At 41.8% G+C, this 12127-nt stretch overlaps 1 protein-coding gene across 3 annotated transcripts in view; it reads left to right on the top strand.

Annotated features, from left to right (window-relative positions):
• lrch4 (leucine-rich repeats and calponin homology (CH) domain containing 4) overlaps positions 1-12127 on the top strand; it is a 50117-nt gene that overhangs the window by 26254 nt on the left and 11736 nt on the right. For all 3 annotated transcript variants that reach the window (XM_041964521.1, XM_041964520.1, XM_041964522.1), the window contains 13 exons: positions 571-817; positions 2565-2661; positions 3074-3188; positions 3316-3425; positions 3517-3569; positions 8089-8241; positions 8611-8679; positions 8875-8929; positions 9034-9097; positions 9436-9537; positions 9624-9721; positions 11092-11229; positions 11994-12071. In XM_041964521.1, coding sequence (XP_041820455.1) covers positions 571-817; positions 2565-2661; positions 3074-3188; positions 3316-3425; positions 3517-3569; positions 8089-8241; positions 8611-8679; positions 8875-8929; positions 9034-9097; positions 9436-9537; positions 9624-9721; positions 11092-11229; positions 11994-12071 — 1379 coding nt within the window. The remainder of the gene's footprint in view (positions 1-570; positions 818-2564; positions 2662-3073; positions 3189-3315; positions 3426-3516; positions 3570-8088; positions 8242-8610; positions 8680-8874; positions 8930-9033; positions 9098-9435; positions 9538-9623; positions 9722-11091; positions 11230-11993; positions 12072-12127) is intronic.

Genomic DNA, 12127 nt, shown 5'->3' with positions numbered 1-12127 from the left:
ACTCCATGAAGTGATTCCACACAGTTGGCATCCAGTGCATCTCTTAACTATATGAGATGATACATCTTTAAGCCTGCAAAGTATAACTGTAACTCCCTAAACTAATTATGGCTCTCTGTATACCATGGATTGTGATGTAGAATCTCTACAAGTTGGATGATAATTGCATCATTATTGTGAGCTATTGATTGTTTATATGTAGAAGTATTGAACTGCTTCTGACTTGCTGCAGGCCTAATGGCTCTAAGCCTCATTCTTAGCTCACTAGGAGGAAATGTAAATGAATGTACTTCCTACAAACAAGAGTAAACAGACTACCGGGGGGGTTAGCTCAGGAGCTGGTTGCACCAGCATTTTCTGAATTCAAATTTCAAAGGCCAAGTTATGGTATTTACCAAGTGGAGGTTTAGCCCTCCTTAAATTCAAACTAGCTTGCTAATCTGTGTACTGTTTAAAGTGAAGAGTACAAGAGGTATTATAAAATATGTTTGAGGATTTAGTTGAATACCAACACGGTGAGGCCCAAATGACACGATAACTAATCAATTCCCCTTTCTTTGTATCATTCAGAAATATCCGAGCTCCCCCTTGTCCGTCTCGATGTGTCCTGCAACCGCATTTCCCACGTGCCCCTGTGTTACCGCCACCTCCGGCATCTCCAGAGCATCACACTGGACAACAACCCGCTGCAAATGCCACCTGCACAGATCTGCTCCAAGGGCAAATACCACATCTTCAAGTACCTCAACATGGAGGCCTGCAAGAGGAGCCAGGAGGAGCTAGAGAGACACCTGAGGCCCACTGGATTCAACAGCTGGTGAGGGAGACTGGAGGGAGGGAGCAAGTGACTATAGGCAGAAATAAGTTAGCTCCAGCAACGAGCACATTTCCGCTGGTCAAACTTTTCTAGAATAGCAATTTTAGATACATTTCAGCCAATGGATACCAGGTAATACAGCATTATTTTGAGGGGCTTTTGAGTCATCAGGGATCAAAAAGGAGGCAATGCATTTGTCCACACTATTCTGCTGGTTTCAAACTGTGTTCTTTAAAATAACAGACAGTGAAAAGTGGCTTCAGCGGTCACTTGTAACTGGAATTGCATTTATTTCTCAGGATGTGTTTTACAGCACAATCTAGAAAAATGGAGAAGGTGGTCGCAGTAATTGCAACTTGTTGCATTGCTGTCATGTTTAAGTGACAGTTGGACATAAGTGCTGTTTACTGATAGCAGCAGTTACGGCACGTAGTCATTATAGAATAACAGAGGTATGGAAATAAATATGTTTTGCCACTGCAATAAGCACCTAAGCATGCACTCTTTTTGTGATCAGAATGGGGTTTTTTTTGTATTTTCTCAAAGGAAAGCAAGGAAGTTACATACAATGTACATATAATACAGAGGATATACATCATTTGCAAACATTTTCACCCACTCTCCCTGCAGATTGGAGGATGCACTTATGAGAAAATATGATTGTTCACTAGGTAAATAGCAGAGGTACAGCCACTATAGGACAGGGGAATGTATGGTAGATGATGACAGTGAAAGAGTATTTTAACTAAGAGTAAAAAGGGTTTATCAACTTTTATATTTAGAAACTTGAATGGAACCCTTTCAGCTGCCTAGTGAGCCACTTCCATGAAATAGACAGGACCAAGGACAGAGAGATAAGAGAGAATATTTGACAGAAGAGCTCTGAGTCTGATCTGGAGAAAAAAAAAGTCACTGAGTCACTGCCCTTTAGACTAATGAACCCCTGTGTAACAGTCTGACGACAAGACTGCTGTGTATTTACTTGTGTTTATACTATGGTCTGAGTCAATACACGATTCTGATTGGCTGCAGAGTGTTCATTATCCTGATAATGGGCAGATACTACGTAGTTCCAGTGAAACTCTTCATCGCTCTATATTATGCACTGACTACACGGTGTCAGCCTGTATCTAAAATGAGTAACCATAGCAACAGGGATGGAGTTAAAGAATTACATCTTATTTACAGCACTGAGTGTAGTCCTTCAGTGCGTCGTCCTCTGAACGCTACCCTGAACAGAAGTGATCACCTCACACTCGCTATATATTGATACTGATTTGGGGACATGGCTGGATAGCTGGCTAGTCTTGTTGATAAACATGCTGTCGAAGTATGTTGACTGTTGGTCAACCACGTGTAATACTATTGACTTTGAATCTTGCTAGCATAACGTTAGCTTTCTGGCTCATAGCTGAGTCAAAGGACTCTATGGGCTGTGTTTTCATTGCAAAAGAATCTTGCAGGATGGCAATGATTGTTCCAGGTATTAGTCTAACCCCAAGGTGTTACCAGGGAAGCTGAGCTATGGCTTGAGAAAAAGCTTGATTACAAACTGTATGAAAATAATGAATGGTCTTCATTTTTTTTTCTGTCAAGTGACCATGGTATAAGTGGGATAATGTCCTTAATCAAGAACTAATCAATTCATTATGAATTAATTCCTGATAATGAACACCTGATGAGGCATTATCCCTTATGTGTGTGCATTTAACTTATCCCAACATGTGCTCTGCATGTTTCCCTGCAGTCTGTCAGACCAGGAGCTGTTCACAGGTCAGTTTGGAGGGCTGGACTCTGGCTTCAACAGTGTGGACAGCGGCAGCAAACGGTGGTCTGGGAATGAGGTAAAACTAGGGACATACACACACAGAGTCATTTCACATATGTCCTGACTACATGCTGATCAGTAGTGTGTAGCATCAAGGTGTAAATCTACTCCTGCTTCATTTAAATATCAGGGTTGAGGTATAAATAGACATGTTTAGGACATCCTCAAGTGACAATCAGCACAGAAATGATGGAGACTTTCTAGAGTGATGAGGTGTTAAAGTTTGCATCTGTCTGACCAGAAAGCTGAATAATGTAAGCGACCACTTTAATGTTGTTGAACTTACATGATACACATTGAAAAAATATATGGTGGGTGAAAACAAAGCAACATGTACAAATACAACAACAGTACAAATACAGCCCTCCTACCTATAGTGTTATTAATAGGCCAAAGATCAATGACTCAAGGACTATCTGTGTGTCCAGTCAGCAGATGACTTCTCAGAGCGTTCCCTCCGAATGGCTGAGGTCAGCAGAGACCAGAGGAACCTGGAGGAGGAGGAGGAGGAAGAGGATGGATCTCCTCTGGAAGCTAACAAAGGTGGGGAAGGACACACCTGCTCTGTTTTTCATGTAATAATAGAAAACATAAGTGCATGTTTGTCCAGCCAAAACATTTCTGAAACAGCAAATTTGTTGCACATTGACAGAAAATCTTCTCTTTGCAGTAAACGGAGAGGCTGAACACGTGGACTTCATTGACAGCAGTGTGACAGAGGAAGAGGAGGGGGAGATCAGGATGGACCCACCCACGCCTCCTCTCACAGCAGCTCCTCTGGTACCAGTCGTTCACCGACCGATCAGCACAACGTCTTGCCTTGTATGTAATTTAGAACAGGGAGGTTATTGATTGTGTCATTGATTTCCAGGAGCAGCAGAAGAACTCTTCACCACCTCAAACCCAGGAATCAACAGTACGCAGGTAAGTCTTGCAAAACATACTATTTAAAATACAAGGTTCAAGGTATATGTCTATAGAACCACACCCACAACAAGGTGTAGCATTGTGACCACACCCATCCCTAATGGAGCTACACCGCTGTTGCATAGGGTTTGGAAATATTGTGTTGCTATTAGGGCTCAGATCATTAGACTGGGTGCACTTATTCATAAAGCAATAATATTGAAATAGGAATATTGTGTGTCAGCGGCACTGGTCTTCAGGATGGAAGGAGTAAAAGATGATTGAAAAATATTACTGCCAATTTGTTATTCCTTTTCAAGACGAAAGGACGAAAAACAAAAGGGTTTATGGGAAGTTTTCTTTAACACCACTGGTGTTTCACGCTAGTAGTGAGCTCTACTCATTTGTTTACAGTTCTTGTGCGAGGTATTCCAGTACATTTGAAAAGCATTTACATATCGCCTTTAATTCTACTCATCCTGTTTGTGTGACTGTTCTTCGTCTCCACTCAGCAGTGTGTTGGTTTCTCTGGTTAGAAACTGTGTACTCAGTTGCTGTAAGTGACGAAGTCAGGCAAAGTTTTATCACTTTTTCTCTCCTTCTTTCCTTCCTTGTTTTACAAGGTCACTTTAGAGGCTGTTTGAAGAGCTGGGAAAAGTCAATAGACTGCACTTTTCATTACTTACAGTGTTAGTCACTCACTGCCCCTCAAAATCTGCATGTTGAGTGCTTCAGGGTGCTGTTATCTTGGAAAGTTAACAGCCTTGACTCGCTGTCTCACCCAGTCTTTACATTTGTTACATTGCTTCAACATGTCCATGTGTCTTTTGAAAGCTCACATAAAGCAAAAATGTCAAGCGCAACAATGTACCAGTGGAGTCGAGGTATTGTATAGTACTGAAACAATTAATCGATTACTAGCTTATGAATAATTTATATCACTTATCAAGAAAAAAATACATATTCTCTGGTTCGAGCTTCTCAAATATGAGGGAATCCATATATATAATCCATATATTACACCATAGATTCTGTCACTGTGTCATAACACCTTAATGCATGCACAGTACCAGTGCCCAACACAGTATAGTCAAGGGGATTATATTGTTTTCAAAATTATTTACTAATGAAAATCTAAAAAGTTTTCACCTTCACCTTCTTGGCTTTGAAGCCCATGATCGGGGGCAACCAGTTGCCACCAGAAGTTGCACACAACAATATGTAAAAGTTTGGGTCCCCATGATAAAAACTTCGGTTAGTGTGAACAGCTAAGCGAGTAAAGGCCATGTCTGCTGATTGTTGGGTCAGGGTTTGAGCAGTCACAGTATTTACAGAGCTTTGAAATTTGCATCACCTGGTCTCCTAACGATAATTGTGACCTTTTGCATGCCACTGGAAATGGTTAAATAGAGTCCAACCATGTGCAAATTAATCTCAACATAAATCCAGCTGTTCTGTGAAGGCCTCAGAGCTTGTTATAGAACATTACTTAAAAACAGCTTCATGAAGACCAAGGAACTCATCAAACAGGTCAGGGATAAAGTTGTGGAGAAGTACCAACCAGGGTTAGGTTATGAAAAAAATTGAATTTGGATATCTCATGGAGCACCATTTAATTCATCATTAGAAAACGGAATGAATGCTGCAAAACAGCAGATCTACCAAGAGGAGGCCACCCACCTAAACCGACGAATAGAGCAATGAGAGCATTAATCTGAGAATCAACCAAGACAACTCTGGTAACTCTGGATTAGCTGGAAAGATCCACTGCTCAAGATGGAGAATCTATCTGTCGTGCACTCCATAAATCCAAAGCCATAGCTGAAAGAAAGCCATAAGGAGTTTGCCACAAGCCATGTTGGAGACATAGCAAATGTGCAAAACGCTGTGTGTGGTGGAAACTCAACACCGCACATCACCTTGTTCACACCATCACAGTGTCATCCTGGATGCCTTCCATCAGCAAGACTGGAAAATTACTCTTTACAGATGGTATCCATCCAATCTGACTGAGCTTTGAGCTATTTTGCCAAGAAGTGCGGGCAAAGATGACAGTCTTTGAAGAGACATACCTCAATAGACCTGCTGCTGTAATGGCAGCAAAAGGTGGTTCTACCAAGCAGTCAGGTGTGATTACTTATGCATCCAACAAATATCTGTTTTTTGTCTCAATTATTGTTTGTGTTGCAAGTATTTTGCACCTTCAAAGCACTGTGCATGGTGTATTCATCACATGGTAAAGAGCTGAAAAAAATCATTTTGAATTCCAAGTTGTAACACTGCAAAATGTGGAAAGGTCCAAGTGGGTTGGATACTTTCGCACAGTGTGTTGTGGCTTAATCACAATAGAAAATGTGCTATAGTGCCTTTGCCAAAATATGAAATTAAAGTCGTCTACAGCATCTCCACCACCTGCTGCTGTTTGATTATCAGCTGACAGGGATTCAGTGTCGTACCTGCTGCCTCATACAGTATGCTGCTTGCATTCAGGTTCGCCAGGTTTCCCCGCCCATGCTGCCACGTAACGAACAGCACACCAGCACAGCCAAATGGAGCGCAGCCATTGATCACTGTTTCCCCAGTTAGAAAAACTGTACACAAGTATAAAATGAGGACGTCCTTTATGTGCACCACAGCTGGAAAAACAGCGACACCCATGAGAAGTTGTAACAGAAATACAGAGAGGATGGACGAGATACTTATAGATCTTATTGGTCTTAATGTAATGTAATCCTGGCGAGTTAGCAGCAAAGTAACCACGCTCCCAAACAGAAACTGGCTGACATGAGCATGAAATCAGTCAGAAGGAATGAAGTGGAACTAAATGGCAGTCATATTATCAGGCATTGCTAGAATTTCTTTGATAAGCATAGAGCTACACATTTGCTTTGTAGCTGCTGACTCCTGTCACATAGTGGATGGTGTCACAGGCTCCTCTGTTAAAGCTTTGTACATGTGTTGTATCTTTCCTTTCCATGGTGTCATCGGCAGCGGCAGCCACATTCACGCCCTGTTTGTGCTGAAGCCCAGCAGGCAGCTTTTATCATGCTGCTCTGTTGTTCTGTAACCAAGATAACTACATTGTTGGGAGTTAGTGTCCCAGCAGTCCATTGGCTACATATTAATATGTGGTGCAAGGCCATTGTTCTCAGCCTCTGGAGCAACAAGCAGCTCTTTGGTTCTGAGGCTTTGATTTTTATTAACCGTATTCAAGCCAAATTACTAACATTCATTCAATGTTCAAGCCGGTCACTGGGCTGCCACTCTGTTTCTTCTAACTAAGGAAGTTTTAGTGTAGCTGTTGCACAGTCCTGTATCTCCTCTACAAACACTTAACAATCATGTTGTAGCTTGAACAAACGGATGTTCCAAATCTTGGCTTCCAACACTTCCTTTGGGGCTTCTCAAAATAGAATACAGAAGCTTAAAATGGAAACTCAGCACAGTTTCCTAACAGACTTTTACATTCGACTGATAAAATGATTCTACACAAACCAGCCGTCAGAATGAAGGTGCCAGTCTGTCAGATCGCTTCAATAGACGCGGCTTTATTTTCCTGCTCTTTTATTTTACGTTCCAGCTTTCATCTGCTCTCATCTGTAGGTAAACTGCCTGGAACCTGAATCCACTTTAGTTCAGAGTAGATTTGGATTGACCTGCATACAACTCAGCAGATGGATTGTTTGAGATTTTGTACAACATAGACAGACTCTATTTTCAAAGTCGTGGAGGTCAAATGGTTGGCCCCCAATACACATAACCTACGCTAACTTGTGATCTGGTTGTGCTATCAACCGTGTGTGTGTTGTGTGTGTGTGTGCCCAGTCTGATGACTTTTTACTTCATTTGGCTGGTACACTTGGTTTTCTGTTGCCTGCGACAAGCTGGGCTCCTTTTCTTACCATTTTGTGCAATGAAAGGTCTACACCCTAATGAGCCCCTGCTCCCCTCTAATAAGAATAGGCATGACTGAGATTGACAGATTGACTGCGAACTTGGCCCTGTGTTAGCTCTGTAGTAGAAGCTTCTGTTTATCTAATTGAATTAAGTCTTCATTAATCTAACCAATTTTTTTTTTTGTTTTGCCTTGTAAAACCTAAGGCTGGAGGTTTGTCTCGTGGCCGGATGCTTTATTTTTAAGTCTTGCACTTGCTCTTTAGAATTATGTCAGACACATACATCAGACGGACAAAAAAAAAAAAAAAAAACAAGAAAAAAAAAATCAGCCTGCTGTAATGATGGGTAATTGGGTTGGAGGCTTTGATTGGACTTCTTGCTGTCAGTCCAATCATTCACTCCAAAGTAACCTGGAAAATTTGGTGGCACTTCAATGCTAATTGGCACAACCGCTTCAGAAGGTTTATACTGTATCTCATTATATCTGAACTCCTTCCTGGGGCCAGCAGTGGAGTGGGCAGCACTGTGGTCGGCAGTAAAGGGAAAAAAAAATGTGGAAAAATGCATAAAAATAGCAAAGTATTTAGAAATATTCAGATTTTGATTTGCCTCTTTTGCATTTTCTAATTCTCCTTTCCAGGTCCAGCCTCCATGTGGAGGTGAGCCCCCCATCATCGACCTCCTCCTCTCCCCTGTCCCCCTCGAGCCCCACCCTGGAGGAGCGGAGGAGGCCGGGCACCTTGTCAATCTGGCAGGAGAGAGAGCGTCTGCAGCAGCAGAGAGAAAAAGCCAGGTAAGCACTCACTTATATATTTCTTAATGTAAACATTTTAAAATCAAACCTGAGGTGGTTCAACTGCACTGATTTGTTTGTAATGAGGAGTTGAAAGCTTCCCACCCCAGAGTTTACTGCTGACAGTGAAGGAGCATTTGATGCCTTCTTAGAAAAGGGCTGAAGTGTGTGAATGGATTGGACACAGAGATCACATGACATTAGCAGCATGAGTTTTCCCCCCATCACTGGAACACAGTGTGAACATGACCTTGTGTATAGCAGTTTGTGTCCCACACATTCAGTAAGAATCAACTCTTTGAGGCTACTCCCTTCTGTCTGTCTCAAATCTAATTATATGCTGCCTATGTCAAAACTCTAATTTTGCAGTTTTCTGAAGTCATCCAGCAAAACAGGAAGTCTTGTAGCCACTGCACCACAGACAGGAAGTAGTTCTGCGTAAGTAAGGCCACCTATAACACAGCTAAGGAACAGCAGAGACACACATTGACTGAGCAACTTTGTCTCTTTTATACTCTTTTCCATCCAGTCCTTCTTGCTTATCCTTGATCAATTACAAATGGATGGAAGCTTGAGGGTGTGGAAAGTGTTGGTTTCTGTAGTGATCAAAGTTTGGTATCTGTCTCCCCCTAGTGGTGCATCTCCAGAGAACAGCAACTCCCACTCGGGCCTCCGGCAGCGATGTGCAGTGAGTAGTGCCCCTTCATCCTCCAGTAAACAGAGCTGAGAGGTGCACAGCTGCACCGTCGACTCCATTACTGAAAATGTGAAATGTGTTCCTGTTTTTGTTAGAGTGCTGACCAGATGAGCACAGTGTCTCCTTCAACGTTCCTCCATCGCTCCAGCAGCAGAACAGGTACTACAACTACACACACGGCTGCACATGAGCTGCTATAGCTGCGGTATTATGAAGAGATGTTACACCACGGCCACAGCTGCGTGCATACCAACATACCACACAATCATCTTCAAAGATGGATTTTGCCCAGAAGTTCTAGAAATGTTCAAATTTTCATTTTTTTCTGAGCACTTTAGGGACTTTTGCCCATGTTGGCTTAAAGGTTGAAACTGATGATACCTGATTCAAACAGAGCCTCAGTTTCCTGTGGGAAGTTGATATTGTGGAAGAGAGTGTGTGATGTGACTGTGTCTTACATAATACACATGTAACACTGACCTGAATGTTTGTGTCAGATGTCCCATCCTCCCCGAAGACGTCCCCTCCACCTGGCCAGGCCCAGAAGCCCAACAGCTTCCTGTTCCGCACCTCCTCCCGTAGCAACGTCAAACCCACAGGTACACAAACAACACAACACACGCACTTCACGTCTTGAGTCAATGCTTCAGTAATGTTCCAACACTGATTACTGTCTTTCTGACAGCATCAATCTTCACTCTTGGCGAGTCTGGCAGAAGCGAGTCTCGCACCATGCTGCGTTCTCCTAAAGAGGAGAGGCCAGACATCACACAACTACGCAAGGTAAACCACAACATACACATTCTGTTTCAGTCATTGAATATGATATACGTTTGCATTTCTTGTAAGGTAACAATAGACCTTAATGTGAAGGGATTCTGATGAGATTTCTTAAAAATGCATGGATATCTTCATTATTATGTCTTATTACTGTGGATCAAGTGCTTCTTCTCAGACTGGAGAAGTGGTTGGCATTATCTGGTACAGTTTTCACTTGGTTCAGATCATAACTTGAAGGCAGAGTCTATGTTGTTGCCACTATTGTGACCAGAAATCTGAGCGGAGTCTTCCAGGGTTACATTTTTTGGCCACTGTCATTCAACCTGTACACGCTCCCTCATGGTCCAATCATATAATAATAACATTACTTATCGCAGCTAAACATTCATATTTATTTAGTCTTAAATTTCCTTCAATTAAATACAGACAAAACAGAATCATTGTATTTGGCAACAAGGAGGAAATAATGAAAGTTATCTTGGTGGATTAATAGATTAAGACCTGAGCTTCAGCATCAGAGCAAAAACTGAATCAGCATTTTATCATCTCCAACAAATAGCAAGAATTAGCGGTCTCCTGTCCAGACGGCTTCAGCTTATTCAGAACGCTGCATTCAAAGAGCCGAGAGAACTGAGCAGCTTACTCCTGCTCTGGTATCTTTACACCGGCTTCCTGTTACTTATAGAATAGATTAAAAAGTGATTTTGCTAGTTTATAAATCACTCGGTAATCTCGGATCAAGCCACATTTCTGATCCCCTTGAAGAATATAAACCCAGTAGGGCCTCGTAGATCTTTAGGAAGCAGTCAGCTGGTAGAACCTCCAGTCGGAAACAAACAGGGTGAAGCTGCTTTTAGCCGCTATGCTGCAAACAGGTGGAACCAACTTCCTGATGATCTCAAACGTGCCACGTTAAAAGCTTAAAAGCTGTTCTCCTGCACCTTTGATTGTTTCCCTTGTTGCGCTCAGGCAGCTTACAGCTTCTTACTGTATCTGCACAGTAACTGCGTTTTATTTCATTTTACACATTTAACTTCATTTTATCTCATTGGAAATTTTCATTTTATTCTGTCGTAATGGATTTATCATTGTTTTTAAATATCAGTCTAGTTCTTTTCTTTGCTCATGTAAAGCAGTCTGAGATTCTCTTTCAATCCTTTAATTGTATAGCACTGTGACAGTATCCCACATACAGTATATTCTGTATATTCTTCTCACTTCATTGACTAAGTAAGATGCTTACAATTAACATATGCCAAACATGATTATGATAATCTCGGTATAGTTGGTGTCTTGTGGTGCTTTAAGAAGCTTTTTAATGCTGACAAGAATAAAGATCTGCCATAATTCTCTCTCTCCGTCTCCCTCCTCAGACTCTGGAGTCTCGGCTGAAGATCACTCTACCGGAGGATCTTGGCGACGCCTTGTCCAGTGGCACCGTCCTCTGCCAGCTGGTGAATCAGATCCGACCGCGCTCTGTGTCAATGATCCACATTCCCTCCCCAGCAGTGGTGAGTCTGATGAACTGCCAAATCCTGCACTTTCTGCCTCTGAGTGATCGCTTTCCTCTCATGAGAATGATCACCCGTGTTCTTGTTTATTGGATAATTCAGTTTTTGTTTAGGTGTCTGTAGTATTAAAAGAACTAACACGCTCTTACAAATGAAAAGTCAAAATCGCAAGCAATAAAACACAAGTTTGTCTTGTTCAATACACTCAGGGGTTTGGCCAAGCCTTACTTTGTCTAGTTTGATCAGAAGCTAATGTTAGCTACCGTTAGCAAACTTTAGATTAAATAGATACTGCTGTGTAAATCACATTACTCAGTCAGTTTACTGAGTTTCTGATTCTTCACTACTTTTGTTCCTGCAACACAACATTTTTGCAGATCTCTAAAACATCTTTACAGTGACTGAGTGAAGAGAATGTTGGGAAGTTCAATGTGTCTTCATCCCGCAGTAGTCATGGTTCAGCAAAATGTACATATTCTACATGTATAAGCGTTATGGAGAAAAATTTTGTGTGCACAAGTGAATGAATCATGCTCTCAAAATTCTTCATCTCAGATGATTAGTTTGTGCACATAAATCCCTGGAACATAATGTGAAATGATACCAGTACATTTCAACATACAGTAAATTCTTGACTAAAAGCCAGTATTCAAGTAATGGTCAAATAAAGAGCAGTTACTAATGAATGTCAGTGACAGCTCACATACATGTTCAGTGTCCTGTACGTTTCCACACTAAATGATGTTGTCTGTTATTATTTTCAGCCAAAACTGAGCTCAGCCAAGTGTCGACTCAACGTGGAAAACTTCATTGCTGCTTGTCGCAAGCTGGGAGTCCCTGAGGTAAGGTCTCATTATGATCCTCACTTCATGCCCTTTCAGTGCAGCTCATGCTCCCA

This window comes from Chelmon rostratus, chromosome 23, assembly GCF_017976325.1.
Source record: "Chelmon rostratus isolate fCheRos1 chromosome 23, fCheRos1.pri, whole genome shotgun sequence".
NCBI lineage: Eukaryota > Metazoa > Chordata > Actinopteri > Chaetodontiformes > Chaetodontidae > Chelmon > Chelmon rostratus.
Note: the sequence above shows the minus strand (reverse complement) of the source record. Positions and strands in the feature narration are given on the sequence as shown.